At 39.8% G+C, this 20856-nt stretch overlaps 1 protein-coding gene across 8 annotated transcripts in view; it reads right to left on the bottom strand.

Annotated features, from left to right (window-relative positions):
- Positions 1 to 20856, bottom strand: part of DTNA (dystrobrevin alpha) — a 358694-nt gene that overhangs the window by 31145 nt on the left and 306693 nt on the right. For 4 of the 8 annotated variants that reach the window (XM_012802048.1, XM_003784746.1, XM_003784748.1 and 1 more), the window contains 2 exons: positions 3801 to 3888; positions 109 to 206 (listed from right to left, as the gene is read on the bottom strand). In XM_012802048.1, the coding sequence (XP_012657502.1) occupies positions 109 to 206; positions 3801 to 3888 (186 nt within the window). Of the gene's footprint in view, positions 1 to 108; positions 207 to 3800; positions 3889 to 15929; positions 16023 to 16605; positions 16684 to 20856 lie in introns of all 8 variants that reach the window. The other 4 variants (XM_023510207.1, XM_003784745.2, XM_012802050.1 and 1 more) reach the window with 3 other exon arrangements.

The following is a 20856-nucleotide window of genomic DNA, read 5'->3' on the forward strand; positions in this document are numbered from 1 at the left end:
CATTAGGAAGGCTGAGAACTGCTGGCCCAGAGACTTTCGAGTGCGACTACTAGTTACTAATGAACGCACAAGCTGATCCAACGAGCTAGCGTGCCTACCAGGCCTTACCTGTTCTTGTTTTCTAGTTCTGCAATCAGCTGCCTTTGTTGCTTATTTGCGTCAATAGTGAAGGAGATGTCAGGAGCACTTCTCTGCTGAGGTGGCTGCTGTAAAATATGTAGTTCACAGAATTTAATATTGGGAAGGTGGACCTATGCACTTGGGAAGATGGAGTCGTGAGCTATGCAGATGAGGAAACTGTTTCTGTCAAAACAATAAAAGCAAATACAGAAGATTAAACGGCCATTCCTCGCCTAAGGGTTGACTTTTCCGTGGACGTGGAGGTCCTCTACGCTGAAGAAGGAATGGAGAGCTGAATCGAATTCTTTGGCAGGCAAATATAAAAAACATAGGAACAAGTGCCTTTTAGCTTCCTGACTTGAAGTCTTCGGGAGTCTATCTCATTCTCACCATGCTGTCTCCATCGTAACTATTCTCTCAAGATAGGTATTGAGATAGTTCTTGCTATAGAATTATTGTTCAATGACTGTAATGTACAATTAAATATTTCATAGTTTTAAAATCGTAGTTAACACGTCTTTTCTGCGTCTTTGGATTAACATATTTTTTATGCGTTTCTTTTTTCACATGACATTTTACATTGATGGATTCATATACATGTATATATTTGATCTTTCCATCTTCACCTGACATCAGCTCCTCATTCTCGGTCATGCAATTGCCTTTATCAATTGCTACATAGGAAGTCAGAGATCTCTCCATTCCCATATAAACATATGTGTCATAAATCATATCATACCATATTTATATGCCTGTCTATATAGAGGCAAGAGTTTATTTGGTATTTTATTTAAAAAAATGGTTTCAGATTAACTTTTGTCTGGGTCTTGCTTCCTTTGTATATTGAAGAAAAGTACATTGAAGAAATTCCTCCAACTCAATTTTTAATTCAGTAATTTATTGTTTTGGAGCCAGAGTCTCACTCTGTTGCCCTGGATCGGGAGCTGTGGCATCCTTGTATTATCATAGTTCACAGCAAACTCAAACTCTCGGGTTCAAGCAATTCTCCTGCCTCAGCCCCCCAAGTAGCTGAGACTACAGGCACCTGCCACAACGCCCAGCTAATTTTTCTATTTTTAGGAGAAATGGGGTCTAGCTTTTGCTCTGGCTAGTCTCGAACTCCTGTGCTCAAGCAATCTGCCCGTCTTGGCATTCCAAAGTGCCAGGATTACAGGTGTGAGCCACAGCACCCCACTAACTTTTATTTTTTAAAAACAAGATTTAAAAATCATAGCTGATATTTCTACCGTGGAATGAAAAGCTTTTATAAATAACACCTGTTGCATAAGCCAAAAGATAAGGAGAAATTAAACCGGCTTTTTAATGCCCAGAAATCTGACTGTAGGGATGGTTAAGTTTAGTAAAGGCCTGTTTTTTTGTAAAACCATTCTATGATTTTTAAACCACATTTCTTTTTAGTAAAGAAAAAAATCCACATCTCTTTTTAGTAAAGAAATGATTCGCATTGCTAATGAGAACTTCTGAGGTCCTGCATTTTATATCCTAAGTGGCTTTCTATAGCAAAGTCTGGCATACAGCAGCTTGGACTTGTGGTCCAGGTTTTTCTTCCGATTTTACTATGTATGCTTCTCTTTCGTGTGTGTATTTGTTTTATGTATTCATAAATGGTAGAAATTTATCTGAGTCAGTTGTGGATTTCAGCCATTGCTTTTCTCTTTACATTAATTAATCAGGAATTATCCAGACAGAAATGCACCCAAGTACAGGGCAATTTTTTTAATTTTTTATTTATTTGAGACAGAGTCTTACTCTGTGCCCTGGGCAGAGTGCCATGGTGTCCTAGCTCACAGCAACCTCAAACTCTTGAGCTCAGATGATCCCCTCGCCTCAGCCTCCTGAGTAGCTGGGTCTGTAGGCGCCTGCCAACATGCACAGCTAGTTTTTCTATTTTGAGTATAAAGACAGGGTATTGCTTTTGCTCAGGTTGGTCTCAAACTCCTCAGCTCAAGTAATCTACCTGCCTTGGCCTTCCGGAGTTCTGGGACTACAGATGTGAGCCACTGGCTGGAAATGATCTTTCTATCTCCTTTCTAAACTGGTGTCATCTTACTAATTCTGATGTATTAAGCTAATCATACAGTTCTTGATATGTGATTATAAAAAGATTGACAAAGGAACTAGAATTAATGTGCAGATGGTATCTTTCCTGTGATGGGCACACAGAGGTTGTGGGACCTAAGTAGGCAAGTAACACAAGTTACTGATGTGTTCAAGACAGAAATAAAATGACGACTGGTGAATTTAATGCACATATAAATAAAAACTTGTGCCTAGGGATTTAGAAGCCTACCAGAGTCACTCATTGAAAAGGGGTAGGTAGGTAACCCAAATGACAAGGGCCTAAGGTATGGGTTGTGGCAAAGTGTGGCACTCTTACCCTTTCCAAAGAGGGTAGAGGGCTGCCTCGACTCCACTGCCACGAGGACCATGCACTTGGTCTCTCAGCTGAAAATCCGGAGTTTTAAGGGAAACCCTGAGATGTAAAGTCTGACAGCCAATAAGGAATTAAAAGAACTGCCTTCACAAAACATTTCTGGAGGACAAATTTGTGTTTTAGACCACTGTTAACGCAGCACTGTTACACATGTTTATATCTCACTGGACCTTAGTAACAGGCAGCACTGACATATACAGTAATTATAATTCTACCCACTGACAGATGACAGATGAGGAACTGGATTCAAAGAGGTGGCACTTAGTGATGATGGAAGCCGGGACGCAGACTCAGAATACCACACTGTGAGTCCGCCTCACCATGCCACACCCTCTGTTTATAGAGTAAATGCATGGGGCAAGAAAACTGGAAAAAGGTTTTTCCAGAAGCCTTTTGTCTTTCCTTTCAAATGACTCCTGAAGGGGTTGCATGTCCTAAAATCTAGTTCCCTTTATTCTCTCATTTTAACACTTTTGCTCTTTATGGAATTTAAAATTTCATGTACTGAAATAACATCTCTCTGACCACAGCTGATTTAGGGGCCAGACAGTATACTTTTCAGCCTGCTGTGGACTCGTCCATCTTGCTCATGGTAGTGCTTGCTCGTGAAATGCTCCACAAAGGGCTCTGATAACGGCAACACCTGCTCCGAGCGGAGGAGGCACCCGCTTCCTCACTGGCTCCCCTCCCGTTCACTGTCTATTGTGGGGCCCTAATCACAGCCCAACCTCCATTAGCGCAGACAAATTCTGAATCAAGGTTTCAAACTGCTTGCTGCTTTTGTCTTAGAGACAGAAGCAAATGGAAGAAGATATCAGTTCCTTTGCCTCTCCTAGTATATTGTGTCACTTGCAATTATTCTGCCTTAGCCTCCAGCCTTTGCGAAACACACCTGCCTTAAATCTATTAAAAAAAAATCATGACCAGTCCTTGCTCCCTTCCTCAGGTCCTCCTGCGGGGCTGACACTGGGCGAAGGGGACATGGACTTCCTTCTTGGCTGCAGGGCCATGCTACTGGAGATTGCTTTGTTCCTCAAGCCTGCCATTTTAAAACTGGAAATTCACCACCAGCTATCACAAACATAGCAATGCACACATGAACGGTAAAGTTGGCACAAACTGTCCTGGTCACTAACATCAGCTATAATGGTAACAACGAACATAACATAAGAAATTCAAGGATCCCAGATGCCAACAGATGAATCCTTCCACTCAAGCTACTTACAGACGAGGAGGACTCTGCTGCCAGCCTTGCTGCGTACCTGGCGATCAGCCTGTGTTCTTCGTCAAGCCGGTTCGAGCTCTCCAGCATGCTATCGAGAACCAAGCAAGAAGGAGATGGTTAGGCAACTGAAAAATACCGACGAATTCATATTACCACCAGAGGGGGTTGCTGTTGCCATTTTCAGTGTTAACAGTTTACAAGCCATACAAAACCCCGTTCAGGTAATGATCTCAGACGGGGATTCATGACATGATCTAATGTGTGGCCAGGAAGGTCATTAATGTATCCTGTCTTTAGCCAATTCAATTGTCTTACTAAGACAGCTCTAAGGAGAGGTGACTCTTCTGGTGAATATTTCTGATATAATTTCACTATAATTTTATTGGCTTTAACATTTTCATTTCCATATTATGAAAGTGACATATGCCCAAAATTGACATGATAGAAAATATAGAAGCAAGAAGAAAGGTAAAAAAAATTGTAGTCAATGTCCTGGGGTGTCCCCCTGCAGGGGGTCCTGTGCCCGCACACTGTGGTCTCTTCCCCTTTAGTGTGGGCTGAACTCGCTGACTGGCTTCTAATGACTATCATATGGTAGAAAGAATAGACCGTCACTTCTGCTTATAAACAGACTAAGGCTTCTGTCTTGGGCTTGCTTTCTTTCTCTTGAGCTCTCTTGGATTATTGGCCTGGTAGGAAGCTGGCTGCCATGTCGTAAGACAGCCCCGGGGACAACCCAGGTGTTGAGGGACCCATGCCAGCCAATGACCAAGTAAATGAATCCCCACAGGGAGAGCCTTCAGATGAGATCACAGCCTGATTGCAACGTCAGGAAAGTTCTTGAGCCAAAGGCACCTAGCTAAGCCAAACCTGGATTTGTGACTGACAGAAACTAACTGTTTTCTGTTTTAAGCTGCCAAATTATAGGGTAATTAGTGGGGCAGCGTTGGGTAACTAATACAATGCTCATCTCTAGTATGACTACCCAGGTAGCCTGCTTTTCTGTTTACTTCCAGAAAAGGGAATTATTGTAATGGCTCCCAAGGACACTAACGGGGATTGTTTAGTATGTCCTTTAAATTCATAGAAACTATTCACGCTAAAATAATATAGATCCGAGTTCCTAAAAGCAAATGCAAACAGAAGAATGATCAGTTCTTCTGAATTTCAGAACATTTCAGCCTTAGAAAGCTCTTCATTCATGACTAAGTTCTGGGCGCCATTCAAAAAAACTTTATGAAACATACCAATAGCACTAAACCTGTTAACAGACTAGATGGTGGTCGTTTGGCTTATTAGTTACTGTGCTGTGTATCAGGTCAAAGTCTGAGATCAGAAACTAGTTCCTCTCCTTCACAAACATATTTATATTCTTCTCCATCAGTTCTTAAACCTAAGCCTGTTCCTCAAAGAAAAAAGTTAATATTCATAAATATGCATTAAAGAAGACCCACTACTATGCCAATATTAAAGTTTTAAGAATTATACATCACAATCACTTGGATCCATACAAAGTAGCATACAATTACATTACTTATATGTGAAATATAAGTTTATATTCATTTATATATGAAATAAACACACAGCACAGTCTCTTAACCACTTCACAGTTCTAAAGTGTGAAGATAGGTGAAATCGTTTTGTACCCCCAGCGTGTTGGCTAAGTCCCTTCCAAAATCGCTCTTCCCTGTGCTGGCTGAATCCTTTGCTGTAACTCCCGCCCCCACCCTAGCCATTCATAAAACGTTCCTGTCTTCAACCAGTGTGCCATGAGAGGCTCTCAGGTGTGCCACAAAATTTTTAAAGAACATTAACTACATTATTTTTGAAAGAAGTTCAAAGCACAGAAGTTCAAAATACTTTTTCACTTATATTTTTTGATCAACATAATTTAAACGTGCCACGGAAGTTTAACTCTAGGTTCAAGGGTGCTGTGAGATAGAAAATGTTGAAAAACATGGCCCTAGTCTATCCCTTTCACATGTAAATGATCCCTGTTTTTATCTGAAAACTTCCACTCTAGACTCAACCCTGGGCTATAATCAATAACTAGAACATTGCTGCATTTTCCTAACAACTCACTTCTCCACCCTCAAAAGCCAGGCTTCTGTTTTCTTTTGGCCAGAATGAGAAAAACTGTATGTAAAAATCAAACTGGCACGATGTCTGGAATCAGGAAAATGAAAGTTAATACAACGTTATTATTTTGCCTCATAAGTAACCCATTTAGGTTCATTAATGATTCTTGTTCCCATCAAAATGTCATCTACTGTCCAACAGCTGTCTGCAATAGTGCTTCTCAAACTTCAAAGTGCAAGCATGTCACTTAGGGACTTTGGGAAAACTCAGTTTCTGCTTCTGTATTGAAGTGTGGTGGGGTAGGTTGGGGTGGCGCCTGAGAATCTGCATTTCTAACAAGCTTCCAAGAGTTGTTGATACTATCAGTGCAGTGTGTTGGTCCAACACGTTGTGTAACAAGGACATAGAAAATCTTTTTTTTTGTTGAGACAGAGCCTCAAGCCCTGGGTGAAGTGCCATGGCATCACAGCTCACAGCAACCTCCAACTCCTGGGCTCAAGCGAGTCTCCTGCCTCTGGTTCCCAAGTAGCTGGGACTACAGGCACCCATCACAACATCTGGCTATTTTTTGGTTGCAGCCGTCATTGTTGTTTGGCGGGCCTGGGCTGGATTCGAACCCGCCAGCTTAGGTGTATGTGGCTGGCGCCTTAGCTGCTTGAGCCGCAGGCGCCAAGCCTACATAGAAAATCTTGAAAACAAAATGGAAAACACCAATACATAATAAAGCCTAAATAAATAAAGCCTAAATGTAAACCATATAAAAATGACATTTTTCATGAGTATAGCATGTGTGATGTTTTATAAACATTCTCTTAAGATGGAAAATTCTAGGCTACAAGGCTCCCATCATGTGTAGTATCAGTATAAGTGGATTGAGACTTTAATCAGCACACACATTTAGGCATGGAGTATGAAAATTAATTTTTTTTTTTTTTTGCAGTTTTTTGGTCAGGGCCAGGATTGAACCTGCCACCTCTGGTATATGGGGCTCTGGGACCCATGCCTTTGAGCCACAGGAGCCGCCTCTGAAAATAATTTGAATAGCAAAATGCAGAATCAGTTCTAGAAAACTGATGCTTTAAAGTAGATATTTGTCTTTATAAAACAATGCCTGTACTCTGCAGGGGTTCAAAAGGATCACCAAATTTCTTATTACACAACAAAGAGAATGTTACACAGTCTTTGCTTTAAAGAGCAAACTATCCCACAAAGACAATTTAATCTGATGTAATGCACATCACTTCCGGCGTGTGTCTTAGAGAGTCTACGGCTAATTCAATACAGTGTGTGCCGACAACAGGGCCCCTTTGCTCCAAGCCTGGAACGATGATATATGTTTGACGGCCTGAAAATGACTTTGTCAGAAACACTTGTGTTTTCATAAAAAAATAATAAAACAACCCTGATAAAAAACTTCATGATAAAAATAAAAGTACCTTTTATCATGAATGTCCAGTGAGTATAAATGATATGGTTATCCTAAGAAAAGCCTCCTGGAAATGTAAGACGTGAAGATATGGGATTCTGTAGAGTAAGCAATAACTCACACTTCAGTATATTTCTCCCCCCCCAGCACCGCTGCACCAGGCTGGTGTGATAGATTACCCTGCTGTGCACATAGACGATTTATGAGTCCACGTGTGCCATTCCAGTATGATCGAATTATACAAGGGTGAATGAGGCATTCCTCTGATAAATTCCATTATTTCAAGACTTCAATTACAAAGAGTTGAAAATGAATGGCCATTAATCCCTAAATCATTAAAATAAATACTGAGCCCAACACTTTCTCCAGCCCTAGTTATTCATTTCAGGACTTTATAATCAGTGATCTAGCTACAAGGTTATGATGAATTAAAAAAGTGGTTATGCTGTTGATGGCATTTCAGAGGAGGAAAATGGGTTATTTTGAAAGCGCTCCACTTTCTGCCTTGAATGCATGCCCTGACCCGTGTCTGTTGCTAGTGATTTCAAAACAGCATTCTAGGAAACACAGGTGACCCCAGTGACATGAGGGCTTACTAATGTGTGGTTTACTGACGATTTCTGGGAACTCGGGGTTTGTTCACGTTTTTTAAATTTCTGTTTGACTCTGTTCTGCCTTCCAAGGTGGGACAGTCAGCCAAAACAGTAGTGTCATTCAAAGGGCACCAGAAATGTTTCCATAATCTCCATTAATATTTTTCCTATTTCTCTAGATGGTGATAGGAATTTTATCACTCGAGATTAATTTTTAAGGCCATCAGGCCTCCTGTATTCTTTTTCTATTAAAATGCAAATAGCTAATGAGGGAATTAGTGCCTGAGAAGGCATTATTAATTAACACTCATACAGAGAATTCCTTTATTACATTATATATTTCCTATCTTTTGCAGGTGATTGAGAGTAAAACGCTATGGAAATAAGGCACTTTTAAGGCATTTGGGGGTCAGTGGCAGAAAAGTCTGGGTGTAAAGGAATGAAGAGCACACTGGGGCCTGAGCAGTAGTTTTAAGGGACTGAACAATGGGGAAGGAAACTAACTCTCAAAGCCTAAAGCGATGGCCTTTTAATGAGAAGTCTGAAAAGAAAAGACAGGAAATCATGAATAATAATAAAACCTGTCACAATCATGGCCTCTCTAGTGGATACCTCCAAACTCCTTTATCTAGACTCTGACTTTACAACCCATTAGGTCACAATCAAAGCCACGCCTTCTTTAGACATATTATGACTTCTCTCCATTTCATTTTCTATCCTGTAGCCAGTAATCTTTTAGAAACAAAGTTGGCTGTAACATGTTTGTGCATGAACCCTTCAATAGATGATTTCTCTACTTCTCAACAAGACCTGTAAGGTCCTGTATAATCCAGCTTTATACTTTTTACTCTATTCGACTTAACCACAGATAGGTTCCTCAAATGCACCTCTGCCCTGAACAATCTCTCTGCCGCCTCCACTTTCCTCCTTCACCCACTTTCATCAGTTAATTCTTCTTCGTTCTGCTGTTAGCGTTCTCTGACAGTTTCTACTCTTACCTCCGATCTCCAAGTTCAGGTTTGTTGCCCTTCCTATATTCATAAGTTCTTATTATAGCTGTTATCCCTTCGTATTTTAGATGTACTTTTAACTTGTCCTTATCCTTCACTAAACTGTAACTTCCTTGAGGGCAGATGATTCAATCCTTCCACCATCAGATCTTTAGAGTTTGACCTAGCACTTGGAACTCAGCAGGAATTACATAAGAACTGGTTGAATGAAAGAATGAATAAAGGGTATCCTTCTTAGGCTTTAAAGGCAGGGTCTTCGGCCTACCTCTTTTTTCCCCTTGGGAAGCACGTAACCTCAACACTTTGAGCAAATCAGAAGAAAGCAGACAAAATACTGTAGCTTTAACACTAGCCCTGCCATCTAAAATTGTTCTGCCAATTGTTCATATGTGGCAGAGTTAAAATCATGATACACTGTACTGCATGAGGATTCCTTGTATGCTTTGTAGGGGTGTTGAAGTTTCTAGAAATGTGATTTTACTCAGTCCTATTTATCAACGTCAGATCTCCCTCACCCCCAATCACAGAAAATTCCCTGTTGGGTCACATTGGGTTTTGGTGGTGGTGGTTGCTGTTTTAGAGATTAGAAAAAACAGATGGCTTCTTAAACATTTAAGTTTCCACTCATAAAAAATATTATTATTAGGAGGGAAGAATAAATGAGAGGAATGTTATGAAAAAGTGGGTATGAGGTTGGAATGGATCATTTCAGGAGTCAAAGTCCCAGTCCTCTCACGTTATTTGCTAGGTGACTTTGGCAAGTCACTTAACCTTTCTATACGACAGGGACACAATGGTAACTTGCCTCATGGCCCTTTGAGAGGATTACTACAGGATTAGGCTTTATGGGAGTAGCTATCATTCTTTCCCTTATTATCTCTAAAAGGTAGGTAATAATGCCTTAGAATGGCCATTTTTCTTTCATCACCTCTTTGTCTATAAAATAGCTTTTTGGTTAAGAGAAGGTGAGTGCATAGCTGCTGGCCAATAGTCTAGGCTCTATAAAAAAGAAGAAATTCAGTTTAGTTGAATCAGTGAAGGATTTTTAAAAAACCAATAGGTAGTTTTTATAGTTCTGATTTTCTAAACTAAGAAAGGATTCAGCTAATAGTATTAGTTTTCTCTTTGTTCTTGCTTTTGTATGCAAAGCCACACATACCATGAATTTTAAATCAAGATGTCCTCTTTGAACAACTTACTAAGCAACCTATGAAACCACATCTCATTGTGAAATTCTTTTAAGCAGATTTTGAAAAATTATACTTTGGATTTTATCTATGCAAGAATACTGCTAAACACCCATGAGCTATCAATTTATTTCTACCGTATTAGAATGGACAGGTTTTACAGAATGGACTTTTCAAATTTAACTTACTATATGTCTTTAATATTATTTAAAACTAAGTGAGGGACTAACATTTTGAGGTAATCCCACGTGCCCAGAACTGTGCTAGCTAATTAACATCAAAACCTCAACAGATTGGTAGTGTCATTCTCATTTCCCAGGGAGAATGTATTAGAATCGCTATCATGGACACATTCATTCATCTCAAAATCAATTTATCTGATTTTGCTACATGGGCACAACAGAGCCAATGGGGATGTGTGCCCTGGAGGGGTGATGCCCTTTAGATTTACATTTCTAGAATTTTAAGGAAATAGCGTTTTCAGCAATCCAGTTCTATAATTAAAGCTCCTAAAAATTTTATAGAAGAAAAGAAGTAGTGTTAACAAGAAATGAAAATTCATATAGGAGAGACACCGTTAGTGAGTGTAGGTACCAATGTCTTTTCTCTTTCAACAGCACTAAACTTACAGTTTTCGAAATTAACATTTATTGAAAAGTGCCAGTCAAATCTTAGGCTACATATTAAAAATATTCAAGGCATACAATTCAGTGGATTCAGTGGTGAAGCGTGTTATGGCCTGAATTGTGTCTTCCCCCAAATTCAAATGCTAAAGCCCTAACACCCCAGAACCTTAGAATGTGAGGTATTTAGAGACAGGGTCCTTGAGGAAATAATTAAAGTTAAATGATATCACATAGGAAGGGTGTCCTTTTAGGAAGAGGAACAGACGTGGGGGAAGCATGGCACAGAGGAAAGGTCATCAGAGAAGGGAGCAGAAGGTGGCCACCTGTAAGCTAAGGAGAGAAGCCTCGGGAGAAACCCCCCCTCCTGGGCAGTCTTAGACTTCCAGTCTCCAGAACTGTGAAGCAATAAATTTCTGTATAAACTACGCAGTCTGTGGTACTTCGCTATGGCAGCCTTAGCAACTTATCCAAAGTGGAAGATACCAGACAGCATTAGAAAATTTCTTAATTTTTTTTGCCTAATATCACTTTCAATTTTTTTTTTTTTTGTTTTTTCTTTCCTAATCCTCTATTGGCTGCTTTTCCCACATCAGTGAATTACTGGCGCTTGTCTTTGTCTGTGTTTATTACCTCTATCTGCATACAGCTTAATACCTTACTTTCTTATCTGCTTTATACTCCTATACTAAATGTTCCATTTAAGGGCTACTGTATAATAGTGTTTTTTTTTCTTTTTTTGATAATAAAATAGGTTTTCGAGCACTCTCAACAATTTTGTGTAAGGTAAGATGGAACTTTCTACCTATAGCACTATCTATAATCTACAACATCTGATGTGTACTGGGCACTGACTCCTGTGCCGGGCACTGTGCTAGGTGCTACAGATAAGGTGGTAAATAAATTAAAAACGTTCCTTGCCCCTAGAAGGAAAGATGGATAGTAAACCAAATAGCCAACCAAAGGGCAGCGCCTGTGGCTCAAGGAGTAGGGCACCAGCTCCATATACCAGGGGTGGTGGGTTCAAGCCCAGCCCCAGCCCCAAACTGCAAATAAATAAATAAATAAATAAATAATAAACCAACCAACCAATTAACCAAATAATAACTGCAGTTGGGTACAAGGAAATACATATTAGAGACCTACCTGAGAGTATGTCTAATCTAAGATTGGAAGCCAGAGAAAGAGCTAGTTCTTGTGCATGTGGAAGGTAGGGACAGAGGTAAAATGGGGAAGAATGATCTAGACAGAGGGAAGAGTCAAGGTCTTGAGGCAGGAAAGTGCACGGCTTACAGGAATCAATCCAAAGCTGAAGTGACTAAGTATCATAACTGAATGAGAGAATCCCACGAGAGCTGAGGCTGAGCGAGGACTAGGCAAGGGGTGAATCACACACAGGTTAGAGACCTAGGTGAGGGTCTGGGTTGCAAACTGAATGCAGTAGGAATCTATCAAAGGTTTAAACCAGGTAATCTAATAAAAATGTAGGCTTAATAAATGGAATCCAGATACACATAGTCTTAGAAAAAGGGAGATATGTTTTTGCCCCAAACATAAAATATTGTGGAACAATTTTAAACTTAGTTGGATTATCAACCACTTAGGAAGAAATCTCCAGGCAACACAAATGTGCACCTGGCTGTGCTTGAGAAAAATACAAGCAGAACAGTTTTCATCTAGTTTTCTGAGGTCAGGAATCTAACCAGGGGATAGCGATAGATTATGGCAGCAAAATATAGACTGGAGCTTTTACCTGCCCCCTCCCTCCCTTACATTAGGGGCCTCTTTCGAGTTGAGACGAGTATGCCAGAAACTTCTGAGTGCTAAGTACCGAGAATGTAACTGTGGTTACAGGTGGAAGGTCTGGGTTGGTTTCTAACCTTCTAGTCTGCCTGCCTCACATCTTCCCTACGAACTGGCAACTCCAGGTGCTTGATAAGCTTCGGGGAAGAATAGAAAAAGTCCTCACTGTAGTACATTTTGAGACCCCCTTCTTCTAATGAAGAAGGTGCTTAAAAGCCAGTAAGACTTTTAAAACTTCACGGAATTAGGAAGGCAGCAGAAATCCTCCCTTGAATCACAGTTTATTTATTCAGCTTATCTGACATCAGAATCAACCATGACGTAGTGTTGCATTCATCTAGCATCCGACTATTTACAAACAAATCAGTTTCCCATCATGTTAAGTAGTGAATATAGGGTAGCAGACCCTCACAGAGAAGTAATCCGGAGTGTGTCTGAATAATGCCCAAAATAGAGCTTGTGATAGAGGACAGCTGTGAGGTGTCTGTCCGCAGAGCATCTCATGAAGGGAGCACAGGTGAGGAAGGGAAGGGCGGGGTGCAAAGTAGATGGGACCTTGTGTCAGAAGATTGGCCTGCAAGCCCTTACTTGCATGTGACTTCAATGTCTTAAAGCTCTTATTTATTTCTTTATTTTGCAGTTTTGGGCTGGGGCTGGGTTTGAACCCGCCACCTCCTGTATATGGGGCCGGAACCCTACTCTTTGAGCCACAGATGCAGCCCTTAAAGGCCTTATTATCCTATCAGTGAAACAGAGATATCATCCCACCTTAATCTAGGACTAGGATGAGGAAATCTAGCAGTATGTGCAGAAGGGCCCCATAGTTACGGAAAGCTTCATAACTATGAAATTTATTATTCTTACTCAGGCTGTTGTGATGAGATAAAAGAGACTGAAGACAAAGTTAATGCCCTTTTTGAAGATTGCAATTAAAATGAGACTCACAACTCAAGGAACAACATATACAAAAATTAACGTTAATAATCATCATTCCTATTACTATCATGTCCTCAAAATATTTCTTAAAATGAAATAAAAATACTAGAATAGGATATGCAGATTTCAGCAGATATATCCATGAAGGACACGGCGTGAAGGAGTTAGCCATAAAAAATTTCTGGAGGGCATGAGTTGATTCAGGCCAGTGAGTGTGAACTTGAACAGCGATAGTTAAAATCTCTGCCCCACTGCATAGAACCTGTGTGACTGTGAGAGGGTCAGGTAAACTCTCTGAAATGATACCTTTACTTATCTAAAAAATGGGGATGATTATATTTATTGCATGGGGTTATTCTAAGAACTAGGAGAATTAATGTAAATGAAGCTTCTAACCCAAAGCTTAGCATGAGACAGGTGCTTTGAAAAATAATAGCTATTATGATTATTACCATTATTCTATATCTCACTATAATTGAGTGATGGGAAAGCATTATAGCCATAATGATGATAAAGGAGGTGGGAGCTCACTACATTACTTATGCCATCATGACAGGGGTGAGGAATGGTTAGGCCCTAATTAAACGTAAGGGGAGGGAAGAAAAAATGAGAAATTCGAAAGAGAAGTGGGAATGTTTGCAAAGAGAAGAAAAAAAAAACTATGAGAACTATGGAGGGCACAGCAATTAAAATGGAATTTGTTTCATTGATTGGTCTTAAATTCTGCTTTGTTTTTAAAAATACAGATCGCATGTAGCTTTCATCAGGCAGATGTGTGGTGTCTCTGCTGAGAGTTTTAAGTGACCATCAAGTCAATATGATTAATTCTGGTAGTGACGAACTCTGAGATTTTCTCTTTGGAGAGTTCTTTGTTAACAACCTTAATTAAGAAAAGGTCAAAGAAGAGCTGTAGAAGTAACTGGAGTGTGCTCAGAATTACAGGGAGAGGACACAGTGTGAGGTCACATCATTGCCTTATGCCTGAATCTCTATCAGCTGTAGTCTTCTGGGAAGATGCAGTGTTTTTGCAATTCAGTGTTTCATTCTGTTGTTTCAACTACCATATAACGTTGGGGGGCCAAAATCTCTGAGAATAATATTAAAGCAATGTCATAGTTATGAGGCTGAGTTGTGAGAACGTGTATGCTAGTTAATGTTTTATAGCTCAGAAAACTTGAACAAAGAGATGGGCTTAGGTCAACTGGAAAGAGTGCATTTTTGTCTCCTTAAAGAGTAGGATATAAGATAAAATTCAACTGGTGTACTGGTTAAGTAGTTTTAAAAATACAAATTAAGACAGATATCTATTAAAATTAATGCATGTCCATCAATTTGACAGGGCTAAAATCATCTCACGTACTAATCTTGCAAAAAGAGCTCCGAGAAGCAGCAATAGGAAGGAACTTCAGAAACGTACAAACGAAGAGGAAAGAGTTCTAGAAACAAAGTGGCTGATAACATCAAGTGCCGAGGTCTGTCAGAGATGCCTTGGTGAACAGAGGAGAGGAGACCTGCTATGCTAAAGGTGAACGATTTCAGTGGAATTCTGACCCCTGGATCACTTAACAGTTATAATGGCAGAAAAATCTATGGGCCCCTAGTTTAGAAGAAGCTAGAGTTGGTAAGCAAAACTGAACTATTTCCAAGGAATTAGTTTGCTAAATACCTTTGTAAAGCAGTAGTCTAAACTCGATTGACAGATCCATATGATAAATATATTGTCTGTTATTTTACTTTCAAATTGCAAGTGCACATTTATTATTAGAATCGAGTCACTTTAACCCATGGAAGGAATCTTCTATGGCACAATTAAAACGGAGAAAAACTTTATGAAGGCCTTTATCTGAATATATAGGGCTTTTTGAATGCCTGTATTTAACACGCTGGAAAGTACGCTTTGCATATTTGGGGACTTGCCAGCAGGCTCTATCAGGAGGGCTACTTGGAAACATTTATAAATAACAGAATTACTGAAAGACAATTTTCCCCACTGTTACGACTGTTAAAGAGATGATTTCCATTTTGTGATCCCATCAAATCACATTTTCTCTCTTTCATGTCTGTCCTCAGTGTGATGAAGCATTGTTTTCTAGATCACCAGAGACATTGGTGTCCTTGGAATAAGACAAATTATTGCTTCGTCTTCCTGTGGTAATCTGATGTGACACATGTCGCACAGAACCGCTTCGTGGGAACCATCCTTATATTCAACTGAATGCTACTATTTAGCATGACTCTTGTCTACACACGTGTTCCCTTTAGGGAAGTTATAAACAAGGATGTGAATTCTATGGGTCATTGATGGGAAGTGTGCAAACTAAGGTCACCCAAGCTTTCTTAACTGAATCAGTTAAAAAGTGCCTTACTGACGCCATTGCTATCCAGTGGCCTTGTCTCTTGCTGAGACTGCTTGTCTCAATAGCAGACTGTTCCCCTCTCTAAGGACAGTCAAGCAGCCCGACCTGCACTAACCATGCTGGCTGGTTCCGGAGCATGTTGACATACAGCCCGATGAGAACATGTTCATCGGCCAGCCTGTCTGCCACATTCAGGCTGTACTGTATCCTGGAACAGAGCAGGAGGAAAGAAAGGGCCTTGTTAGGAGTGGTGGACGTAAACAAGCAGAGAAGAAGGGCGTGAGTTTTTGGTAGGACGGGCATTTAGAAAACCAAGCAAGTAAAGGAAGGGTAGTAGGCGACGTTCTATGATAAAAAACACAAGCAAAAATCCAAGCAAAGAAAGCCACAATTCCATTTCACCAACTTTAAGAATACAGACTTCCATTCAGATTAGATAATGCTTTTAGAACACAGATTTGCATTCATTCTTCCACTGTTAAGGCCGAGGAATTCATCCGTACAGTAAGCACACTGAAATGGATTGCAAGAGAAGAGATTAGGGATCCTTTGGAAAATCAGATCTTCAGCTTAGTCATTTTAAGAAAAGGGAAAGAAAACAGGGCAAGTGAATAACAACACAGATGTGTCTACTGGAAATAACTGCTTGGTGTTGTTAATTGGGTTATGATAGAGCTGCTTTTACGAAATCCAAGATGGCCTTTCACACACCAAACGTTTTTTTGACAAGAGAAATCTCCATTTTTAGTTGAGTTAATTCAGGGTTCCAGTACACTCTGGCTTGAACTTACCCTTTGCCCTTCAGAAAAGCCGGAGCAGCCCTAGCCAGCAGTTTGTTCTGCTCTACTTCACTGTCCTTGGGAGGAGAGCTAGTTAATAAGACGGGAAAGCCAAGAAGAGCGTAAACACGGCAGTGCATTCAAGAATAGAAACTGGCAACAGACACTCCCAACTCTAGATCCAAGCTGCGTTTGAAAAGATCTCTTATGGTTTTGAAATGTTCAAGATGTTTTCAGATTTCTGCAGTGTTCAACCAGGAGTAGAAACCTGACTTGAGAACCCCAGTTATAATTATACCAGCCACGGGATCCCTGATTTGACCTCTGCTCTCTGCTTAACAAGCAAGCATTTATATTCCATAGACCTAGATAAAATGAAAATTCCTTCAACATTTAGCATGGGAAACCCATGCGATTATCCAATCGTTCGTGAAGTCCTGCCCGCCTTTAGATCCCACCTGAGAAGTCTGCGTCTTTGGCTTTCCCTACATCTTCTGACTTTTTGTGTTGAATAGAAAGATTTGAAAATTAGAAGGGGAGACATTCACAGCGGAGGGGGGACAGGTGGCCCCCACAAGCTCTGCTTTCCGTGATGGTAGAACTAGCCACATACCCCTGCTAGTTCAGCAATGGTTATCCCAGGTCAAGGCTAAGTGGTAAGGGCACAGTTTAAACAAATCACAATTCCCACCCCACCCGCCAGGACTTGACACATTACTGCCCCAATAAAATCTGGGTTCTGTATTTGAAAAAGAAAAACTTGTCTAAACATAGCTACCATACTAAAAGTGCTTTACCACTCCAAGTAATAGTCACTGGATTTTGATGCTACAAAGAAAACTTTCAGAGAAACTGTCTTACATAGTCATAGCTCTTCTTTTCATATTAAGACATACTAGCAAATATAGTTCCATCACTAAAGCAAATTCTTAACATTTCATTAAGAGAAATAGTTTTAGTAATTTAAATGACGCTTTAAAGTTTAAAATAGAGTTTTATTAAAGTACAAATAGAGAAATAAGTAATAATTAAGTGTGGCCAAGACAAAGTCACACAAGATCTACCATAATGAATCGTCATGTTTCATCGAGAAGTATGTTATTAATTCTTAGGATTGGTAATGTGTTTAAAGACAGTTTGCTCCTTCATAGATTAAATAAGAATTTTCCCTACATATTGGTGAACCAAAACTATCCCCCCTCCCTTCACTGAAAATACAAAATAATCTGAGTTTGTTAGAATACCAGATGGCATCTAAATGACAAGGTTTTGCCACAAAATTTCAAGAAGCTATAAATCAGTTTTATATGTACAGAGGATGCCAAAAAATGTACACATATTTCAAGAGAAAAAAACTGTCCTATTCATGTCTATCTCGTGGTGATGCTAGCATTTATTTGATTCACAACGCCTCTTGAGTGAACATCATACCACACATTGTGACCATAAATCAATTCAACTTCAAAAAGCAATGCATAGGTAACATCTCTTAAAATGCATATACGTTTTTGGGCACCTCTGCTATATACACAGACACACACACATATATATCTGTGATGGCATATAAAGTCATAAAAATCTTAAAAACTTTTAACTACAAGTTTTAAGGTTCTACTACAAGGAGTCACTCTTTTAGAGCACGAAAGACTAAAAAATAGAAATTTATTAATGAATATCAAGGCAGAATTCTGCACATTATAGTTGGAATTTTTGATTTGTAATAGTTTTTAAGATCCCTTAAATAGTAAAGTCTCTGTTAAAACGTACTACCAAATTTGGTTTATAAAAAAAGGTCTAAATCTGAGTAGGCATTCCTGTTTCTTAAATGAATTACATTTTTATTCAGCTTTTCAGGAAGGCATCTGCTACCCAAGGTGTTGCTGTACTTAAATTACAACTGCACACAAAATTGACTTTAAATATAGATTAGATTAATGTTCTAGGAGATTTTACTTTCTTGATGACCTTGATTTTTTTCTTAGCATATTGATCTTCACCTTCTAAGACTATGAAATCAGCGTATCGGGGCCAAACGACCCCCTGAAGCCACGATAGCTGCTGTTTTCTGTGATGTACCATTATCAGCAAACAGCACTGCCAACCTTGTCTACTGAAGCTGCTCTCCACACGTTCATTATTTCATGTTGCCCAATATCCCCCCAAACTTTTTATTAGCAACTTTAGATGTATCTACATAATTGATTTTAGATGCTTACAAAACCATCCAAAACACTGCGTGAAATGTTTACCATTCTTCTCTTTAAACTATTTCCCTGCCTGCTATATTTCTTTGCTCCTTGAATCTTGTAAATTGTAGTGATTCTTCTTTAAACCAAAAGCCTAAGAGTTCCACATCCTCTGATGTGCAAGACAAGAAGAGCGAGCCAATAGAGACAATAAACACAGGAAGGTTAACCCCAAAGATGTCTGGTACCAGTTATTCTGGTGAGGTTTTGTGGGAAGAGGATGAAGTGTGGATAAAGGCCCAGAAGTGCGGTTCCACCATTAGGTCACCAACAAAGCACAGGCATGTAGTACCCCTGCTGACGTTAGGGCTGTGCAGGGCCAGGGTGGGGACAAGTGGGAAACTGGCCAGATTTCCCTTTGGTGGACATATTCCTTCTTTTCCTTCAAGTCTTTGGGCCCCTCTCCTCCTTCCTCCATTCTACTTGCCTGTCTCACCTTTGCTCTTCTTTTTCCTCCTTCTTCTGTCCAGGCCCCCTTCTCCCTTACAGGGACAAGCCGATATTCTATGTGTGCACATCTCTTTTACTTTTGTCATCATTTTCTTTGTATTGATCTCTGCCAGTGTTGGTGTGAAGGTATCATTTAGATCCTTTTATTTTCCTTTCCCATCTCACATGAATTCTTGGGAAAATTCTTCAAAAATATGGGGTTACATTATGCATGTTTTTGAGTTTGTGGAAATAAACTATTTTGTTTGGCCACAGCTTAAAATTTCTAGTGCCAGGACCATGTCTGCCTTTTGATGCTCACTGTTTACATAGTTCCTGTACTTCCTAGAGCTAGCTTCAAATTATTTTCCCTATCCCCTGTTTCTGGGAAGCCACAACAATGACCCTACATAGACAGAAAGCCAAATACACGACAAAAACAAGACAAAAATGGTCACTCTGTAAAAATGAAATGGGTCGAGAACTTAGAAAGTTGATGGGGAGACAGGTTTCATTTAAAACTTGGGTCTTTAAAATCTTTTCACTTCAAGTGCTTTCCACTGAAATCTCTTCTGCCACTTGCAAGGAGCTTGAAGAGGAGAATCAAAGTGAAAAAAATTTTCTCCTGATTGTGAAGGTAGTGATTGCTATGGTGTGACTATTTGACCCTTTCAAACCTCCTGTTGAAATTTGATCCCTGATGTTGAAGGAGGGGCTTAAGGAGCAGTGTGTGGGTCATGGAGGCAGGTTCCTCGTGAATGGGTTGGTGCCATCTTCATGGTAATGAGTTCTCACTCTCCCAGTTCCCATGAAACCTGGTTGTCACTGGCACATCCCCACCATCACTTGCTTCCTCTCTCTCCATGTGATCTCTGCACAATCCAGTTCTCCCTCACCTTCTACCACTAGAGGAAGCAGCCTGAAGCCTTTACTAGAAGCTGAGCAGATGCAGGCATCACGCTTCTTGCACAGCCGGTAGAACTGTGAGCCAAATAAATCTCTTCTTTTTATAAACTACTCACCCTGAGGTATTCCTCCTTAGCAACACAAATGGTAGTATATGGTGATCCCTTCAAAGAAATTTACTTTCACACTATTTTATGATTACTTTAGATTTTTAAACTTTCATCTTGTAGTCTGGAGGTTTGCAAGGAGAAATTAAGTGATATTTCCAACTTATGTAGATGTTAGTCTCAGGCACATTGGAACCTATTTCTTTTCTGAGGATCGAATGCTTTCAGTGTATCAGTGTACTCAAATGCAACAATGGTTTTACATAACTCTAGCTCAAGCTCTGCAAGCTTCTACTTGTTCTACATGCCCTGTCTTCAAATCAAAGTGCATTCTTTCTTTTAACTTCTGAAATTGGGAACTCCTTGGTGCTAAACTTGACCAGGGGTAATATGTCTTTTCTAATCTCAGTCTCAAGGAGAAGCAAGACTACCACATCAAAAATTATATGTACATACATCTCATTTTCCTACTGTTGTCTTTTTCTTTTCTTTAAGCCCTTGCCGGTGTGTAAGCAAGTGTGTAAAGCATACCCCTTTGTACTTGATTGTCATTGACAGGTGTGGTGACAGCCATA

The sequence above is a fragment of the Otolemur garnettii genome, unplaced genomic scaffold, assembly GCF_000181295.1.
Source record: "Otolemur garnettii isolate 467f Iridium unplaced genomic scaffold, OtoGar3 scaffold00012, whole genome shotgun sequence".
NCBI lineage: Eukaryota > Metazoa > Chordata > Mammalia > Primates > Galagidae > Otolemur > Otolemur garnettii.